At 39.2% G+C, this 21051-nt stretch overlaps 2 protein-coding genes across 4 annotated transcripts; one reads left to right on the plus strand and one right to left on the minus strand.

The window, feature by feature from the left end:
• Positions 1-466: 466 nt before the first annotated feature.
• On the minus strand, positions 467-12017 carry sgf29 (SAGA complex associated factor 29). Of its 3 annotated transcripts, none has more exons than XM_057860949.1 (11): positions 11955-12017; positions 9078-9263; positions 7908-7989; positions 7767-7842; positions 7615-7687; positions 3474-3538; positions 3280-3409; positions 1307-1453; positions 1169-1204; positions 936-1098; positions 467-786 (listed from the first exon to the last, which is right to left on the minus strand). In XM_057860949.1, exons 3-11 carry the CDS (start codon positions 7971-7973, stop codon positions 670-672), a joined length of 873 nt encoding a protein of 290 aa, XP_057716932.1. In that variant the 5' UTR covers positions 7974-7989; positions 9078-9263; positions 11955-12017; the 3' UTR covers positions 467-669. The 3 variants fall into 3 exon arrangements, with proteins under 3 accessions (XP_057716932.1, XP_057716929.1, XP_057716930.1); XM_057860946.1 differs by having other exon boundaries at positions 469-786; positions 9136-9263; positions 11955-12013; XM_057860947.1 differs by lacking the exon at positions 11955-12017 and having other exon boundaries at positions 469-786; positions 9136-9266.
• Positions 12018-18817: 6800 nt separating this feature from the next.
• nupr1b (nuclear protein 1b) lies at positions 18818-20545 on the plus strand. Its single transcript, XM_057860957.1, has 3 exons — positions 18818-18985; positions 19706-19845; positions 20127-20545. The coding sequence occupies exons 1-2, from the start codon at positions 18889-18891 to the stop codon at positions 19834-19836; spliced, it is 228 nt and encodes a 75-aa protein (XP_057716940.1). The 5' UTR covers positions 18818-18888; the 3' UTR covers positions 19837-19845; positions 20127-20545.
• Positions 20546-21051: the final 506 nt, after the last annotated feature.

The following is a 21051-nucleotide window of genomic DNA, read 5'->3' on the forward strand; positions in this document are numbered from 1 at the left end:
TGAACAACCGTTCCTTCTTCACGGACCCACAAATTTTATTTCCTATTTGAAAAAAATTGAAAAATTGAGAACGCCACGCGCGTTGTAGTTGCCTGGCTAACCGACGTGTCTATGCGGCGGCCATGTTGGGAAGGGCAAGGGACCGATACATTACGACGCATTTGAATATTTTTTTCTTATAAAAGGTTGTCAAATATTTTACTATTGGTTTTTTGATAGTTAGGATTTTAGGATGAATTTTTTTTTCATATTTATAGTTTCTAATATTTGCCTTAATGAAGCTAAAGGTTCAAGAAATATATCCAAGGGTTTCACATTAGCATTGAGTTAACACTCTGTTCATAGCAACACTTTAGCGTTTGACCACATTACCTTCTCTTTAGTTTTATGGGTCTTTTAGAGTTAATGTCAAGTAGGAGAGTAAAAATAATCATGGGAAAACAATTCAATACAATATTTATTATTATTTTCAATCTTTTACAAATATTTCATGAACACACATTTCACAGGGATATTGATAAAGAAAAAAAATCTTCCTTGAGAGGTTGCAGTTCATTTATCAACCACCAGGTGTGGCTTGAAGCTCGAAACTCATGGGACGTGTCGGACATCAAACGATCTTTCCTCGTTCTAGTTCGTCCAACAAATGCGGCGTTTGATTTGTTATTTTTACTTCTTTTTGTTCTCTTTGCAGGCGACGACGTATCGTTGCGCCACATTGAGCGGCGGCGAGTAGCCGTCGGCGTATGAGGTATCCTCGAACAGCACCGAGTAGTCGTCCTGGGGCTGCGCAAACACCACATCACAAGACAAAGACAAAAACATTAATCATTTGACATCAACATTGCTTGGTATTATCTATATATTTTGGTGAAATGTGTGCTAAAAAATCTGCCCCCCCTCAAAAAAAATTTTTTTTTTAGGAGTACACTGACCCTATGCGGTGGAGCGTGTATAAGAGCGCGGTAGAAACATGTGGTTTGCGGGTAGAGGGCGAGCACCAGCTGGTCTTTTCCAAAGAGTGCCTCGGGATCCGTCTCAGGGTTGGCCTTCCACTGCGGTAGCGGGATTATACGACGTCTGCTCAGCGTATGGCGCCTGATGAACAGGAAGCTATTTTAGCGTCTGACATGGCTGACAACCCGCTCACTGCGTTGTGCATACTCACTCCTTGCCCTCTTCGTCGATGTCGTCCACCTCGTACCTGAAACAGGATAGATAATATTATTAGTTGAACATCAGAGCAAATGAATCAATCTTATACTGTATTCTTTGGATCCCAAGCCAAAAGCAGTGGTTGCCTTACTTGTTAGTTGCATGGCTGTAGCTGACCACCTCAGCCAAGATCCACTGCTCGTCCCCATCCACTGCCTTCACCCTGGCCGCCACCTTGTCCCCCTGCTTTGCCACGTAGTCGCCGCTTGCAGGTGTGGCCCCGCACAGAGGCGGTGGGCTGCAAACACCCATAGACACCACCTTATTAGGTATTCCTCACACATTATCTCGATCAAAACTGCCATTGAATGATGTTTTCGTTCCACTGACAGCAGTAGATGTACAATAGAAGATATGCCTGTGAGTATTGCTATACTGTCTGGCTACATGTTTTGCGCAACTATCTGAGTTCAAGTAAAACTCAACTGTCATGCACTCAGTTCTCGTGTACTATCAGTTAAAGGGTATGTCATGCCCTGGGAAAATGTTAATATTCCATCATTTATCCATAAACGCATGCCTTTTGTATTCATATCATGCTACTTCGTGTAATTACACACAAGAAAATGAGAGAAATTTGGCTCGATTGTCAAGCTAAAACGACCGGCGCCCGAGATCTGGCAGATTGTGTGCGTGACGTCACGGCAAGTGAAGAGAGTGCCACCGGCCACTAGGGGGCAGCGCCTGTCTGCATCAATATAATTCCTTCTAGTGAGGGGAGAATTAGGGGTGTTTTGAGCTGTTTAAGCTGATGCATTGTGTTCGTCCTGCACATATTCCAGGTTCCCTCATGAAGAAACACCCCTTGTTGTCAATAAAAGAGAATTCAGAATTGACAGTGAGGGGTGTTTCTTCAACAAGTAAAAGGCTCAGTGCTTTAATACTGAATGGCGGCGATGATGGCAGACAATTTCGTTTCTAGTTTCAGCGACGAATCCGACGTAGAAGGACGTAACGAATGTTCATCTAATGGTGACGAGTAGCGTTACGAAGCTTTAATCGGTGTTTTAGGTTACCAATTTGAGCCCAAACGAACACCAATGCAGCGTAATGAAACGATCATTGAGGGGAGCAATGACACTGATGAAACATCGGCAGCAGATCGTGTGGGAAACACCAATGATTTGTTTTGCATTTCTTTTTGTGAAGCTGATACACCGTGACTGCAAAATAAAGGAATGCATAGAATAATTATCATTTATTGGGCTATCATAGCTTTTCGCTCTGCCAACAGACACAAATATGAATGGGATCAGAGGATTTGTTCTATATATTTTACGAACGATAATTTATACATGTGTCCAGTCCTGTATCCAATGCGTGACATTTTTTATTATAAAAGAGTACTCACTCTGGCCATTTCAAGCTTGGATGCTCCCCTCCTTTGCTTAGCCTTAGCCTCCTTTGCCAGTCATCGTCTTCTTTCTTGATATCTCGGGACATTTAGGTGGCTGCGCGTGTATGGTCGGCACCGCATCTCCTTTGAGCAGCAATCTTTTAGCAAAACCCGATTTCACTTGTCCATAGTTCGAGAAGCTTTCAGGTGGAAAATGCGCACCATAGAAAACCGTGCCAGAGGCTGTGTCTAGAAAATTAGCCCTCTTTGCACGGACGAACTTTACCCATTGTCAGCGTAGTCCAGCTTTTTTTTTCGCGTTCAGGAACTCATGGATACTATATTCCGATAAATAGCTATTTGTACACCGCATAGCACAGCAGTTTTGAACCATTCTAGTGATGTTTTGGTCAACCAAACCCGAACGCTACTCTTTCGTCGATAAAAAACAATGTCACCTGGCTCCGCCTCGACTTTCATTCACTTGTCGTGACGTCCCCGCCCCATTCGGCTGTTTCCGGAACACTTTCGGAAATGTTCGTCATTTCCGATCTATTTTCGATAATTGCTCATTAATGTGATTGATTTTTTTTGTTAACTTTATCAATATTTGTTATCTTGGCACATAACGGTTCTATTGATGTCTCACACCCCCTTTGCCGCTACATACCCTTTAAGTGAAATCCAAGGAAATGACATGTAGAAAAAGAGCGTGTCGCTAGCAGTACCTCTCGCCTGGCTTGCCGATCCACAGCGGAAGCGTCATGGCCGACTGTTGGAGAAGCGTCATGAGGACGCCGCGACGCATGGTCTTCCTGGGCGGGTCGCTGTCGCTGTAAACTCCTGCCATCTTTGCGGCTGCAATGGACAAACGGTGTGTTGAGCGGCAGGAGACGCCTTAGGGCGGCGATTGCATACACACCGATTCTTCGCTCCTCCAATAAGGACTTGATCTCAGCGATTTTGTCCAAAGCGCGACGGAGGATCCTGAGTATCACAGACATACAAAGAGCACGGCGGTTAGCGCTGAACTGCGATACACAAAGTTAATTATTGCCAGGACAGCAGGTTGGAGTCATCTATTGGCACTAGGGGCTGCCATTATTTTGATAGTCGACTAGTGCTGCAACGATTAATCGATTAACTCAATTCGATTAGAAAAAAAACTTCGAATAAAATTTTACTGCTTTGTTTAATTAGAGTGACGTTGTAATGGTTTGTTTTGATTTGGGTGGTATACACTGCCCTCAAGTGGCAAAAGTGAATATGCTAGAATGCGTCTAATATGGCTGAATCCAGCTGCTCCCTGTTAAGACCAACATAAAGTATGTTTTTGTTTGAGCTGTTTTTTATGCATTCGTAATTTAGTTTATAAGTATATTTAGCTGTTTTTTTGTGGGAATATGTGTTTTAACGATTTGTTGGGACCTTTGTTATCATCAACATCAGCGTTTTATAGCATTTAAGCTCGAGGACTTTTCCTATGCAAGTTAACCAATTGTTCTTTTGTCGCACGTAGATCTTTTTTGTACCGTTTGAGGCTAAGCACAGGTATTTTAATTTAGTTTTAAATGCATTTATTGCTAGGGTTGTTCCGATCATGTTTTTTTGCTCCCGATCCGATCCCGATCGTATTGATTATCTGCCGATCTCGATATTTCCCGATCCGATTGCTTTTTTTTTGCTCCCGATTCAATTCCAATCATTGCTGATAATTTTTCCCGATCATATACATTTTGGCAATGCATTAAGAAAAAAAATGAATAAAACTCGGACGAATATACAGGACTGTCTCAGGAAATTAGAATATTGTGATAAAGTTCTTTACTCTCTGTAATGCAATTAAAAAAACAAAAATGTCATACATTCTGGATTCATTACACATCAACTGAACTATTTCAAGCCTTTTATTATTTGAATATTGCTGATTTTGGTTTACAGCTTAAGAAACCTCAAAAATCCTATATCAAAAAATTAGAATACTTCCTCAGACCAAGTAAAAAAATAATTTTATAACAGCAAAACTAAATCAAACATTTGAAAATGTCCATTGATGCACTCAGTACTTGGTTGGGAATCCTTTTGCACGGATTACTCCATCAATCCGGCGTGGCATGGAGGCAATCAGCCTGTGGCATTGCTGAGGTGTTATTGATGCCCAGGATGCTTCGATAGCGGCCTTCAGCTCATTTGCATTTGTAGGTCTGGTGTCTTTCATCTTCTTCTTAACTATACCCCACAAATTCTCGATGGGGTTCAGGTCAGGGGAATTAGCAGGCCAATCAAGGACAGTGATGCCATGGTCAGTGCACCAGTTACTGGTGGTTTTGGCACTGTGGGCAGGTGCCAGATCATGCTGGAAAATGAAATCCTCATCTCCATAGAGCTTTTCAGCAGATGGAAGCATGTAGCGCTCAAATCTCTTGGTACACAGTTGCATTTACTCTGGACTTGATGAAACACAGTGGACCAACACCAGCAGCTGACATGGCTCCCCAAACCATTGCTGACTGTGGGAACTTCACACTGGATTTCAAGCAACTTGGATTTTGCTCCTCTCCAGCCTTTCTCCAGACTCTGGCGCCTTGACTTCCAAATGAAATGCAAAACTTGCTTTCGTCTGAAAAGAGGACTTTGGACCACTCTGCAACTGTCCAGTGCGTCTTCTCCATAGCCCAAGTCAGACGCTTCTTCCGTTGTCTTGAGTTCAGAAGTGGCTTGACCATGGGAATACGGCTATTGTAGCCCATTTCCCGGACACGTCTGTGAACTGTGGCTTTTGATACCTGGACTCCAGCTTCAGCCCACTGTCTTTGAAGCTCCCCCAAATTCTGGAAGCGGCTCTTCTTCACAATTTTGTTAAGGCTGCGGTCATCTCTCTTGGTTGTGCAGCGTTTCCGGCCACATTTTTCCCTTCCAACAGACTTTTTGTGGATATGCTTTGAAACTACACTCTGTGAACAGCCTGCTCTTTGAGAAATTTCTTTTTGTGTCTTACCCTCCTGATGGAGGGTATCAATGATGGTCCTCTGGACAGCAGTCAGATCAGCAGTCTTCCCCATACTTGTGATTTAGTTTACTGAACCAAGCTGAGTGTTTTTAAGGCTCAGGAAACCCTCGCAGGTGTTTCGAGTTAATTAGATGATTCAGGTGATTAGTTGAATAGCCTACTTGTATACTTTTTCATGATATTCTAATATTTTGAGATAGGATTTTTGAGTTTTCTTAAGCTGTAAGCCAAATTCAGCAATATTAAAATAATAAAAGGCTTGAAATAGTTCAGTTGATGTGTAATGAATCCAGAATGTATGACATTTTTGTTTTTTTAATTGCATTACAGAAAGTAAAGAACTTTATCACAATATTCTAATTATCTGAGACAGTCCTGTATACATTCAACATACAGTACATAAGTACTGTATTTGTTTATTATGACAATAAATCCTCAAGATGGCATTTACATTATTAACATTCTTTCTGTGAGAGGGATCCACGGATAGAAAGACTTGTAATTCTTAAAGGCTAAATGTGACTTTTTATATTGTGACTAAATATTGCCATCTAGTGTATTTGTTGAGCTTTCAGTAAATGATACTGTAGCCATTTAACTTCTGCCCAAATGCATGATGGGAAGTGCAACCATGACTGTGTGTCGTGGTACCAATTGATATATCTTCTCTGCGTTGGGAAATAACATAGGGTGTTAAAAAAAAGATCAACTATTACCTTTCTTCCCCACATTGCTTCCCACGATTATTCTAATCGTTGGGAGAGGGATTGTAAGGCTTTAGCCATTTTAAAAAAGGCTCCCAAGGCTGCCAAAATTCACTCTACTCATTTTATGCTGCCTTTTAGCTCTATATATTGTATGGGTAAAATGCCGCCATTATAGATTGAACGCGACAATGCGTGAGTGGGTCGTGCAGCGCATGCGTTAAATACTGCAACGTGATAAATGTAAAAAACATTGATTCTCGCCGTTAAAGTGATAAATTTGATAACCCTACCTTAAGCTTAGACTAAAGACTCTGGAAGAGTGTAACACATTATGTCTGTAACGTTAAATACAATTAGAAAACGATTTAATTAAAAAAAAAAAAAAAAAATATATATATATATATATATATATATATATATATATATATATTTAAAAAAGGCATGTCCGATATTTTTTTGCCGATTCCAATACTTTGAAAATGACGTGATCGGGCCCGTCTCTGTTTATTGCTCTTGTGAAATGAAAGTGCAATTCTGCATAGTTTGAATAAGCACTCAGGAATTTTATTTTGTATTGCTTTTCATGCTCTTTTGCAAGTGCAGTCTTAGCAAGCCAAAATAAATGTTATTGCAAGCATAAACACAGGTTTGATTATTTTACAGTTCTTAAAATTTATTCTGCAACGCATTATAAATTTGTAATCCGATTATTCGAGCTAACTAATCGATCGATTAATCAATTACCTAAATAATCGACAGCTGCAGCCCTACAGTCGACTAATCACTGAGTTTTTGCAATATGTTGAATAACTGTTTTATATATACATCCGGTTATTTACAAACTAATTTTTCCAACAGCAGATGTTTGTAAATATCTCATTTTGATCCATTACAAAGATAATCATCTGCTGTCATCTAGGACTACAGAAATCAGAATTTTTTATTTTTTTTTCCCTTTGAAAAGAAATAAAAAATATTTACGTATATACAAGCGTTTTTCTTTATTAAAATATTACATTTTTCAAAAAATAGAAATACATAGAATAATAATGTATTTTGTCTTTTTGAATTGAAAAATATTATCAAGCGTTAAAACCGAGGATTTGGACAATGAGGTAAACAATGTCTCTTTAAACGATGACTTAACTATCAAAATAGTTATCGCTTCATTTAATTAATCTGTGATAAATCATTGCAGCTCTAAATACCATGTTAACAAGCATAAAAAACCTGTCACACACATACAGTACTATTTGGCATTACACAATCCACCATGGCGCTAGCACACTTCATACCATCACCATGATAACATATTCCACATTCACACGCCACGGCCACAGACCAACCCGCATTCTGCTTCAGCGTCGGCCTTTGCAGTGGTGTACAGTCCTCTCAGCTTGGTGCGGTAGTACGGCGACGCTGCGGGATGACAAGTGTACGCTGTCATCAATCAACACAGTGTCAATCACTAGGAAACCAGTCAATCCAGTCTACTGACTTTTGTTCTCTGTCTGCATCCTCTCGTGAGTTTTGTGGATATTGAGCAAGTTGTGTTCACTCCGCGACCGCTCTTCCTGAATAAACGTATTTTATCACGTCACCTCAGGATACACATTGAGACATCCTCACGTGAGCTGACCTGTGTGTGTTTGATGAGCTGGTGGAGTTCGGTGAGCAGCTCAGCGATCTTGGTATCCGCCGACATGTTAGACAGATGTTAACTGAATACAAATGAACATACTGTCATTAAAAATGTTGTTGGAGGCAGGGACAGTATCGCTGTGCAATTTTGTGAACTTTAATAACATTTCGACACCAAACAAAATCTGTAACAAGTGGAATAAATGTTTAAATTTTTCGTTTTTTTTTTTTTTTTTTTTTTTAAATGTTTCAATGCACAAATAATTGTGCATGTTGTTGGAGGCGGGGACAGTATCGCTGTGCAATTTTATGAACTTTAATAACATTTCGACACCAAACAAAATCTGTAATGAGTGGAATAAATGTTTCAATTTTGCGAATTGTTTTTTTAAAATGTTTTAATGCACAAATAATAATTATTTTTGTTAACCCTTACAGGGGATTCATTTAACTCATTGGCTTCCACTGTCGGCGCCACACATCCAAGCCATTTTGACATTCGTTCATTTGTCCCTCCCGATCAAAATTATTTATCGTCTAGTGCCGTCCATGGCACTGAAAAGTGACTTATTTATTTATTTATTTAATAGGGACAGTGCACATTGGTGAACATCTAAAAAGATATAAATATGCCAGATTGTAGCAAGAAAATGCTAATTTACATCTGTAGACTTGAGGGTCAGCCTTTCCAGTTTAAATGTATTGGACATCTATCGCCGTCAATGGCATGCAATTGAGAGTTAAATACAGAGGGGGAAAAATGTCTACTTTAGAATGTTACATAGAATGGAATAAAAAGTCTTTATTGTGATAGGGCTGTAATCAGTGTTTATTTTTATTGATTTTATTTACTTATACTCTTATTTATATATAATTTATAAATGTATTTATATTGTATATAAATACAATAATGATGAATATTTTTATTAAATACTAGTAGCCAATATTTAAGTTAAATATAGTCCCTTCCCCTATAAAGGATTAAAGGTCTTTAGTGTAGATTTTTTAAATCGTTTTCCGCTGCAGTGTCTACTGTCCGTAATAAAAAAAATTATGACAGTTGTCTTTCAGCGATTATTATGCTAGGGTCGAGCGAAAATTACGCCGCCAAAACAAAGACAAAATCCCAGAAATGTGCATTTACAAGGTAATGAATTTACACCCCTACCGACATGAGTTGAATTTCAACACAAACGCGTGAAAGGGACAAAGAGAAATGATAGAACCTTTCAAATGTTGCCTATATTTGCCGGTCGGTACGTTAGCTCAGACGCTCCCAGGTGTCGACTTCTTCTTCAGGCGTCCAGACGTCACTGGTACACCAGTGGCAGTGTGTGGGCCACACCGTCCCCTGCTGGAAATTAGTAGCAAGCACGTATGGAGGTGCTCAGATACGGAATGTTTGACTATACTGTATTTGGGATCAGTCGCTGACTTGCGACCAGTCCTTGTTAACTAATTGACTGCTAGGTAGCATTTGAAGTAGGAGAACTGTCAGCGAATGAACAAATGTTCACTTGCTGACATGCTCACTGTTCAAATGGATTAGACCAGGGGTGTCCAAACTTTTTGCAAAGGGGGCCAGATTTGGTGTGGTAAAAATGTGGGAGGCCGACCTTGGCTGACGTCCTTTACGTAGAACAATATATTTATGCAAATTTTAGCAAGCTATGCCGTGTGTCACATTTGCTTTATTATTTTTTTAAAATTAATAATTTCAATAATCCCGCAACTAGCCTTTGTGGCGTTCTCTTTCAACTCTCGGGCTCTTGTGAAATACTAGTGCTGTAAAATTAAACTTGCTTCAAGTTGCCTCAATTTCTCGCTATGTATCTTCCCTGCAATCTTGTCAAACATGTTAGCGTGTCTCGTTTGGTAATATCGCCTCACATTGAACTCTTTAAAAACAGCGACTGTCTCTTTGCAAATGAGGCAGACACAGTTGTTGCATATTTTAGTGAAGAAATAGTCCAATTTCCACCTAGCGTCGGCCGTCGCAGTCAACTTTCTTTTTTTTGTTGATTGTCGCCATTTTAGAAAATTGGGAGTAAAGTGTCACACGGGGTAATGTTGCTTAGAGTGCCGCTGCCTTTTAGTGGGTAAATGAGGAGCAGCATTTAGTGTGTAAGCTACTTCATATGCTGGTAGCAGTACTGCTGACCAATTTATTAAGTCTGTGTGCGGGCTAGACGTTCTTGATTTTATGACAGAGGCTGGGGGCCGGATGAGATTTGACCAAGGGCTGCATTTGGCCCCCGGGCCGGACTTTGGACATGTCTGGATTAGACACATACGCGTGATAAACTCATTTAAAGAGCATACGACAGGAGAAAAAAAAATCTTAAATAGCGTTATTATGTGAATTAGAATCATATTTTGAGACGATTCGACTATATACAACAATTTAGCAAAGCGCAGATGACGAGAAATTAGTCTTTTAATCTGCCGGTTAGCCACGCCTACCATTATAAAGCTGTAGCGTCCCCAACAGGTGGATGACGTCAGCGGGAGACTGGGCTCATCGGTTTTACTATCCAGCCCATTGAGGGGGAATTATTCAGAACGAGAGAAACGCGACGAAGAGAGCCGCAAAATGTCATTGTTTCAGTCTCTCTATTCCAATATTTTTACAGGATATTCTTTTTATCCAAGTATTTTTCCCCAATTGCTAAATAAATGGCTTGAGAAGGACCAGTCAGCCCGTCGAGGGGGAACTATTCACAACGAGGAAAACGCGACGAAGAGAGCAGCAAAATGTCATTGTTTCTGTCTCTTTACTTCAATATTTTTACAGGATATTCTTTTTATCCAAGTATTTTCCCCAATTGCTGAATAAATGGCATGGTCATGACAAATAACAGTCTTGTGCTAAATGGAATATGAAATAAGAAAAATGCACTTATCCAGGACGACATGGCAAAATTACTCCATAATGGTCAAAACTGTCGACTTCACCTTTACTGTTGCACCTCCCGAACGATATTTTATGACACCTAAATCGGACATATGTCATTTCCCTTCCCCGGCTTCAGAGAATGTAAACAAACCAAGAGGCGTGACAGCTAGCCGACATGCTAACCTGAACCGAGTGATGTTTTAAAGTCTTCGAAGCAGAAAATCACACATAACTAGCCCGGATTATTTGACATGACGACTGGATTGTCGATTGTCTTTGCGGATCAGCAAACCGCCCGGCGGAGAGCAATTTACAGTTCGTTCCCCGGAGGAGGGCGGCTGTAGTTGTTGTGCAGCTAACGCAGTGCTTCTCAATTATTTTCTGTTACGCCCCCCCCAAGCAAGACGTAAATGTTTCGCGCCCCCCCCCCAACTCTCTGCCGCCACTGTAAATAGTATCATTCGTCTATATTACTATTATAAGTACGCCTCAGCCTAACATTGTGTCCTTTTTTTTCTATTAAAGAAAAAAAGTAACATAGATCAACTTATAATAAAGTATAACTTTTTTAACATTGTGTTGCTTGTAACAGAAAAGACTTAACGCGCATCAATTTGCCTGAAGTTAAAAAAAAAAAAAAAAAAAAAAAAGTCACATCCAAACTGTAAAAATTCACTCAAGGTACATTTTTGACCATTTGATACTGAAAAATAAAATGTAATAAAATCAGTAAATAATAACAAATTCAAATTGATTAGAAACATTTACTCTTCAGGACAACATGCCAAAAAATTTGACCGAAAAAAAACAAAACTGAATAGAAGGGGGGAAAAAGGTCTTTGGATAGAAGGAATGTTTGTATTTTCGCTGATTCACCACAGTGCTCACTGGTTTACTGATATAACACTGACAAAGCGGGACGATTGTGACAATTGGCAATATTCGGCACATTTTCGCTGAAAAACAATCAAGCGGCTTATCAATGAGATTGAGGTCTAACGTCTTTAAGTGGCGTCCTAACTGATTTGGCTTCTCCGCTATAATCATTTTTAGACTCAGTAAACAGTGGTCTTTCCTCATTTCCCACTATATTAAAAGTCAAAGGCAAACGGCCCGAAAAAAGCGCATTCTCGGCGGCCGAGGGAGAACCGTAGGTGAGGGCGGTGGTCATGACGATCCCAAGCCGAAAACGGCACTTCTCGGCCGGACACGTGAGAACCGAAGAAGACAGTGTGTCGCTGCGTGAGTCCAGCTCTGCATGAGTCTCTTCCGTGTGCTCTTGCTTACTTCAAAAATACTGCACGCACTTTGAAAATGAGAGCGCCACTGCCACCCACGGAGTGGATGTGCAAGTACACTTTATTCTAGTACGGCAAAAAAAAAAAAAAAAAACATGTTCCCCGAGGTCACTCGCGCCCCCCCTGGCATCGCTCTGCGCCCCCCTGGGGGGGCGCGCCCCACCATTTGAGAAGTACTGAGCTAACGTGAAGCTAATGAGCATGAGGAGAGCTTTTTATATGCCTATCAATGATCAAACGTAAGTAGTCCTTTATTTAAAGAAAGTTTGCAGTGTTTACTTTGTAATCGCTGTATTCGTATTTGACATAATACAAAATAAGATGTTTACTCACTTCCTCTTAAGTCCACAGTAGGGCTTGTTTTGGCCAATATCCACGGTGAATGGGAACCTTTTGAAACTCCAAATAGGCGCACACGCCTCTCCCTCATAAAGCAAGATTTTTCTGCAGCCGTTTGGCTGGCGTGATGCGAAAAATAAACGTATTAATCCGCAAAATCAGATGAATCCTTCGTCCTCATACACAACAGTACGGCTGTTTAGTGAAGAAGACGCCTTCACCCGTACACGTCACAGCACCCTCCTCCTCAATGCAAGACCGAAGCCAGAAGTCACTTATTTTCATGGCGCGGGATTAAAAAACACTAAATAAATATAGCGATCGCTTCCACACACATCCAAGCGGTCCATATCATTCAGGAGCATAAAATACCGCGTGTATTATGAAATAAACATGCTTTTTCGTGTCACATGCACTTTAAATTCACAGCAAAAGAATGAAAAAAGCTACATTATCATCAGTGGCACTGAAGGAGTAAAATAAAAACCATGGAATAAAAATCCATTGATGGATGGATGAAAATGGGATTGTACATCTACGTATTGCCATTGGTGGCAGCCAATAAGTTAAAGGGTGTTTTCAACTGTATATTTTCAGACACTACCAACTACAACACCTCATACTCTGAAAATACCATATGTTGGACCTGGCAGTAAATGTGTCAGATATGTTTGCCTGGAGACCAATCAGTTGTTTTATTGCTTGTTGTGCCAGACAATTGCTCGAGTCACTATGATCCGAGTCTCAAGTAAATCCCGAGTCTTACTTGTTGTGGGCAAGTCGAGTCGAGTCATAAGGTTATGTTGAGTCGAGTCGAATCTCGAGGTCATGTCGAGTCGAGCTGAGTCACAAGGTTGTAAAGACGAGTCATGTGAAGTCAAAAGGTTATCGAGTCGGGTCAAGTCGAATCACAGGTTAAGCAAGGCCTTCACCTGCATGTAGACTTTTTGCTGGGGACGGGACATTAATCAGACCAAACAGATTGGGTGAGTGGGGGGTCAGTACTACATTTCTCACGAATATGAACCAAATTAATTGATAGGCTAAATAATCAATGCAAAATAAATCTGTATTGACTTATACTAACTTTCACATGTATCAGTTCAGGTGATACACCGTTCGAGTCAAACCTTTGTTTTCAAAAACTATTCAAGAAACATTTTGAAAACCATAGACATCATCATTATTGACAGGTCAGCTCGGCCATGCACTGCGCAACTCCTACAAGCAGGGGGCCGCCCATATCAAGAGGAGCTATTCACAAACACACACAGCGAACTAACGGTGAATTTCCGTTCAAAAAGTAAGAAAGCTGTATCACATACAAACGGGAAGGATTGTCTCTGGAGTGATTTGTTCAAGGATTCAAGGTAATTATTATTTTTGTCGTACCATGCATGCATTTTGAAACATTGTGAAAAAAAATTTGAGAAATTAGCCGCCAAAGCATTGGCATCATAGTTCGTAATATTTACAGGAAATAAATGCTACCTGCACTTTTTTTTGCTTTTAACCAATAATCGAGACTGTTTTACATCCATATCTATAAAGAATTCAGGGATTTAAGCATTTATTCACAAGAATTTCAAAGGAAAAAGCTCTTTGTTGTCTTAAGGTGGCGCCACAGTGAACTTAAAGACAAGCCGCACATTCAACATATTTACGTTAAATAAATCCTCCTGCACACTTTTTTTTTTTTTTGCTTTTAAACAAGAATCGAGACTGTTTTACGTCCATATCTATAAAGAATTCAGGGATTTAAGCATTTATTCACAAGAATTTCAAAGTAAAAAGCTCTTTGTTGTCTTAAGGTGGCGCCACAGTGAACTTAAAGACAAGCCGCACATTCAACATATTTACGTTAAATAAATCCTCCTGCACACTTTTTTTTTTTTTTGCTTTTAAACAAGAATCGAGACTGTTTTACGTCCATATCTATAAAGAATTTAGGGATTTAAGCATTTATTCACCAGAATTTTCAACGAAAAAAGCTCTTTGTTTGTGATTCCTCTCGGTCAGCTTTGGCGGCCTCGCCAACAATGCAGGCCCCCTATTTATTGGCCCCGCGCCCAGTGCCCCGTCAATTACATTATGAAGTCTATGTTGAAAACTTTATTAAAAATTGTAAGATTAAATTGCAATATTTAAGAATGTCTTAAATGATATTACCAAACATAATAAATACAAAGTTGCTAATAATCTCTTAGATATCCAGGAATGCAAAAAATAATTTTTTGGGCTTAAAAATTTGTCTTCAGAGCACTCAGCAGTGTCTGTCTGAATAAATAGGTTAAATATAACTGAAAAAACGTCTTAGTCTGCATAAAACAAAAATGAATAAAAATTGAGTATTCCCTCAGGTAAAACACTACTGCTTTTGTCCACAAGTACAGCCGAACTCAACAAAAATGAAAACTTTGAACCTTGATTATGATTAATTTATGACTATCTGAAAAAATGTCTACATAGGCTGCAAATAAAAATATTTTTAAATATTGTAGAAAATAAATAAAAATATTTTAAGTCAATCAAATGTGCATTTAAGGGGGAAAAATGGACCGGCACATTCAGCGAGTGAAAAGAGGTACATGTACTAGTAAGTATGATGAAAATAATTCCGCTAATAATGGTAGGGGCAATCCTTACAACATATGGTAAGACAATCTAAATTACCTATATAACTGACCTCATTACATAATGCAAATAAGGTTGCTTAAAAGTTGGTGGGGAACATTTGAGCATCCTGAAAAGTTGGTTGTGTTATGTCCCTATGCCAACCTACGTCTTTGGTTTCATTCTTCAGACCAAGGCATATAGTAAAGTACTGGTGCACGATAATTATTGGTCCGATAATTATCGGTTCGATGATAGGAATTATGACATCATCCCGATAAATCCACTAACATTATTAATAGGACCGATAATATGTACTGTGCTGGCTTTACAGTTTACACAATAGTATGGGAAATCAGTTAACCATTTGCGGGGCATTGTTGCCATCTGCTGGTCAAAATAATTTGCTGCATCTATTTTTTGTTACAGTAGTTTGGTTCATTCACCTACACATTGCGGTGTTTAGCGGTAGCATTGACAATCGTGAATGCTTTCTGTTACGTTTCCGCCTCGGAAATATATGTCTGTAAGTATTTTATGTTTACTAAAACATATGGATGTGCAATATATGTTTACTTCTGTGGTGAAGGGTCATATGTACAGAAATTCATAATTTGTTGCTTTAGTAGCTCAAGCTAGTGTGCTTTGCTATACATATAATAGTTGTGTATATAAGTGTATTGTGCAGTTTGTTGTATATTGAGTATTGAATATGTGTATTTTTCTGTTGTACTTTCACAATATTAAAAGCAAGAAAAGACCAAGCCTTGTGGTTTATGGATGTGCATTCATTCTTAGCTGGCTGTCGGGCAGTGCAGAAGTGAAACACAGTTTTGTTCATGTCATTATGAAAAATCTGGTGAGATCAAAGGCAAATCTATATTGAATCCACCACTAGATTTTTTTTTTTTTTTTTTTTAAACCTTCAGGTGTTCAAAAACTATACATTATACATTTTAAAAATTATATATTTATTATCGATATCGGTATCGGCTTTGAGGTGCAAGAAGTTATCGATATCGGTATCGGTTTCAAAAAATGGATATAGTGCACCCCTATAGGAAAGACTACATTACAAGAATAAAATTGTCTGTTTGACAGAAAGGAAACATTTAGAAGAATTTGCAACAAAAAGTGCTGCTCTTTAATACATTTTTAATGAATTTGTTTCACATTTAATTTAAAATTAGTCACATTGGGGACTGGCACTGCTGAACTTGCCTTGATGCGTCTGCTGTCTTGATCTGCACTCGTTTGATTGCTATGATGTTCAGTGAGGGCGTGGCGAGAGCAACCAAGATGACCAAGCGGGTCCCTGCAGGTGGGAATCAATCTACGATCCAAGTTTTTCGAGTCAGCTTGTCAAGTCTCGAGTCATTGTCTCACGAGTTGAGTCGAGTTGAGTCTCGAGTTTTTGCCTCACAAGTCGAGTTGAGTCTCGGGTCTCGGACCCTCCCGGCTCAAGCGAGTCAAGTCCGAGTCTGCATTTTTTTTTCTTCAAGTCCGAGTCGAGTTGCGAGTCATCAAATTTCCGACTCGAGTCTTTATGACTGGAGTCCAGTTGTCTGATATGAACCCTTAACTATTCTGTAGTTTGTCCATTCGTGTCATGACACTGGCTGGTGACAATCTATTGTTTGTCAGTATGCATCCTGTCATCACCTGACATTTTTATTTTGTCTTTAGTAACAACCAATACATTGTTGGTCAACTCAGTCAGTGCCCTGACGTGATCTAGTGACCGTTCTGTTTGTTCAAATGTATTTATCTGGTGACCGATCATGAGTGGATCCTGACCGACATGCGAATGGACAAACTTTGTCGGCCTATGTTTGAATATTTATGTTGTTTCTACTTTACACACAAACAGTGTGAGTGTATTTTTACTATTTGCTTTTCAAACTGACTAAAGTACCAAAGATTGCAGCTGTAAGCGTTTTTTATCTTTCATTATCTTCTTTGACCTGCTTCTTTAAAAAGACCGGCAGAGTACGCAAACACACTCCCACCAGAACATTAGAGTCTAATATGATGGCAGGAGAACTGAAACACACATTTCCCAAAGATTTGGAACATAATACACACGTGCATGTTGTGTCGTCATGCATTTCTGTGTGTTTTGTGTCAACGACCTTGGCCTGTTTTTATTTTTAAACTGATAAGTTCAAGTTGTGGGTCATTGCGAAGCGGTGGTCAGATAAAGACAGAAAAATTAGGTCACGCACGTTTTTATCAAGCACCTGACACTTGAATGCCCTTCCAAAAGACACACAAAAAGCTTTATGTGAGTCAAATACACAATAACAAGAGTGAAAGTGAATCAGTCTGTGCGTCAGATTGTATTAAAAAGCAGAAGGGGTCATTTCACAATTGGAGGACATTTTGGCTTCACTATTTTTGAAAAATAAGTCTTCACTTCTCTAGTTTTCTGCTACATACTAAGCATTACCGTATTGGCCCGAATATAAGACTGTGTTTTTTGCATTGAAATAAAACTGAAAAAGAGGGGGTCGTCTTATATTCGCGGTCTAGACATTATACCCATTCACGACGCTAGATGGCGCCAGATATCATTGAAGTGATGTTGTGTCATGACAGACCTCAGCTACTCTCCCCATTCATGACGCTAGATGGCGCCAGAAATCATTGAAGCCATGTTGTGTCGTGACAGATCTCAGCTACTCTTTTTAGTTTAACCAGTTTGCATTATTTTATTGCAATGTTTTTCCTTATTCAGATTTGTTTCAAGACTACAGTTACAGTTAGACTTCACTTTGATGGTTAATGCAGTTATTGCAATATTGTTGTTTTATCACAATATTTATTTACACTTTAAATTTTATTTTATATTTTATTTGTATCTTTTTATATACCCTCATGGTTTATTTACATTTCAAAAGCCAGAAGCCATTCATTTACGAATGTGATTGTACTTTAGTTTACATATTTAAATGTTCAGATATTAGGATTTGAATGAGGCAAAATAACATGCTTTTTCTTTCAAATATATTGTTATAATCGTTTGTTTCGGATGTACTGTAATTGTTTTCTGTATAAAAATTAATTCGGTGTTCAAAAGTCTTTTTTTCAAACTTGAGTCTTGAAAAAGAGGGGGTCGTCTTATAATCAGGCCCGTCTTATATTGGGGCCAATACGGTAATAGGTAATGAATTATCAAAAGCTTGAGTAACTCAACGTACAGATCAATGACAATATTTTTATTACATGATTTATTCGCGATTTACAATATTTGGATTCATCACATAAACAGGGTTAAATGTAAGCCAGGCTAAAGAAAAAAGGCATTTTCGGGGCTATTCCAGACTTAATTGTCATTTTGAAAATTACTGTCAGGCATTTTTTCCTCTTACTTTTTCGTAGATATGGTCTCAAAACAAGTACATTTACTCAAAAACTGTTTTAGTAGTTTCTATGTGTGGGCTCTGTAAAATGATAAGATGTGATTTAAATTGTCCACCAATTCTGGGTTGACACACGTGTACGTAAGGTCTGTAACTGGTTCCATCCAGTTTCAACAAGGTCAGAGTGCAGAGGTTAGAAGCTCAAGGCCGAAGCTGGGAAAGACTAAAGGCCTCACGTGAGGACTGAAGTTAAAGTGGATTCATCAGATGGTCGCTTTCTCGCATGTTTTTGGAGAAGTGAAAATGATGCAATAGCAGGAGGAGTCTGAAACTTTCCATAAAAACAAGGTCAGCGCAAGGGAGGAGGAGGGAACTCGGAGGTCCCATAAAAGGGGAGCTTCCACCAGTGTGCAGACACAACCACAGCGAGAGAGTTTTTGTATTTTGTCCGAGAAGGAACAAACGGTCGCCATGAGTCACGTCGACGTCAACAACTTGAAGCCCAGCAACTTCGAGGAGCAGTACTATGACCAATACGAGTACTACAACCTCAGCGACAAGTACACAGGTAGTACTCGGCAGATCCATTTGCACGGTCGGTTGATCTTTTTTCAGTGCCATCGACAGCCAAAGGCGTCCAATCTATTTTGACTAGGAGTGGCTGACAGTGATCATTCGGTTATGTTTTATTGTAAGGCAGGGTTGCCAAACTCATCGTAGTTTTAGTTTCCTTCAGAGGGCCATTTTATCTGTTAACCAGGACTTCCATAATTTATTGACTAATCGACAACAACAGCTACTATGATAGTTGATTATTTGTTTAAGAGATATTGTTGACCTTAAAAATTGTCCAAAACCTTTTTTTTAGCTGATCAATAGCAAAAATTCCCTTAAATTTTTTACATTAAAAATTGGACGGGTGGAGTAAATATTGTCTGCTTTCAGTAGTCCTCAATATTCCATTGAGGACTACAGAAATTTTATTTGAATTTTATTTTGGCAAAAAACATGAAGTTGACGCACATGATATGCTTTTGCGGGCCATACAAATTATGTGGCGGGCCTAATCTGGCCTCCGGGCCTTGAGTTTGACACCTGTGATTTACAAAATAATTCTATTTGTCCCTTCAGAATTGAAAGAGCAATTATTCTAAATGTTGAACGCACATTTTTACGACGATAAAACTATCCATTTAAACACTCTGTTCGTGGTATTATATTCATGAGATCAACCTGACTGTACCTGTTGTGTTTCTTCCGGTTGCTCTGGCCATGATGACATCATCAGAGGGGGCTTCGCGCAAGGGCCGTACCAAGAAGGAGGCCAGCGAAAACACCAACAGGCACAATCCTGCCGGACATGAGCGCAAGATCGCTGAAAAACTCCAAAACAGCGAAAAGAAGAAGCTCAAAGAGTGAACGCTCAAGGTTGCTTATTTTTGAAAAATCACATATTTCCTATAATATTGCAACTTTAGGAGTGTAATCTGGTCGTCAGTTATGGAGAACACTTGGGCCTACTGTACATCTGTAATGAATGTTGGTTATTATAGTGGTACTTCAAGAGCCAATTACTTTTGCAGGTGCAAATATTTGAGGAAGAGGTGTTTGGAGTATTGACAAAAGACTTACTAATCAAATTTGAATTCATATAGCTGAACTGTAAAAAGAAGTCACATGAGCTCGGTGTGTGTTTTTGCGCCCCCTAGGAGCAGTCTGACGGCTCAACCGGACACGACCAGCGACGACCCACGCGGGAGCGATGACGTCGCGTTCCCTGACCGATGACGTGGGCTGCGTGTGACGCCCCGCCCCCCGCCAGCGGTGGTGCGACGGGTGTTAAGGCAGCGGGAAAGAAATTTTGTGACTGTCAAGTTTATGATAAATATGAAAAGCATGTAAAATGAAGTGACTAATAGTGTCCTCTGCTGGATTGATGTCACATTGCACCTTTTCTGAATACTATTTGTGTAACCTGTAAAATATTCCTCATTGCTTATTATGTCCAGCTTGAATATTGTTCACATTATTCTAGACGTCTTGGCAAGAAGATGTGAACATAGCTCTTCTCCACCACAACGCCCTCACCCGAAAAAAAAAAAAAAAAAAAAAAAAAAACCTCCAAATTTCTAATAAAAACAAACAGTTTTCGATCTCAACTTTCTTTTTATTCAAACATGTTCAGATTTGTTTTCCAAGTAAAATACAGCGATCCCTCGTTTTTCGCAGTTAATGGGGACCAGACCAGAACCCGCCGCAATAAGTGAAAAACCGCAAAGTAGTTTTTTGAGTGTTCAATGTATTTTTTCAGATTTAGCATTGAAAAGAGACACATATAAGACATGATTTTTTCACTTTTTTGCCCAAAATATAATTTAAAAAAAACTTGTATTTATATATATATTTTAATGAATGGTTTTTAAGCACTTCAAATGTAATAATTATGATAGGTTTTAAACATGTTACTGTCCCACCGAATAATTTTAAAACAAGAATAAAGTTGAAAAATGTTTGTCATTTCAAATGTTTCATTGGGTGAGCCCATTCAAATATGCTCAAGCTACTCACAATGAGTTGCACAGCAACTGTTTAAACTGTTTAACAAGCTAAGCGATGATTGAGGCATCCAGCGCT

Source organism: Corythoichthys intestinalis, chromosome 16, assembly GCF_030265065.1.
Source record: "Corythoichthys intestinalis isolate RoL2023-P3 chromosome 16, ASM3026506v1, whole genome shotgun sequence".
Taxonomy (NCBI): domain Eukaryota; kingdom Metazoa; phylum Chordata; class Actinopteri; order Syngnathiformes; family Syngnathidae; genus Corythoichthys; species Corythoichthys intestinalis.

What these genes read in the sequence shown, in the direction of transcription:
- sgf29 (XM_057860949.1), bottom strand. Translation starts at nt 7,973, where the DNA reads ATGTCGGCGGATACCAAGATCGCTGAGCTGCTCACCGAACTCCACCAG. An exon ending in AGCTCATCAAACACACACAG is followed by an intron (nt 7,843 to 7,907) that starts GTCAGCTCACGT and finishes ACGTTTATTCAG; the next exon opens with GAAGAGCGGTCGCGGAGTGA. An exon ending in TACAGCCATGCAACTAACAA is followed by an intron (nt 1,205 to 1,306) that starts GTAAGGCAACCA and finishes ATCCTGTTTCAG; the next exon opens with GTACGAGGTGGACGACATCG.
- nupr1b (XM_057860957.1), top strand. Translation starts at nt 18,889, where the DNA reads ATGAGTCACGTCGACGTCAACAACTTGAAGCCCAGCAACTTCGAGGAG. An exon ending in CCTCAGCGACAAGTACACAG is followed by an intron (nt 18,986 to 19,705) that starts GTAGTACTCGGC and finishes TGACATCATCAG; the next exon opens with AGGGGGCTTCGCGCAAGGGC.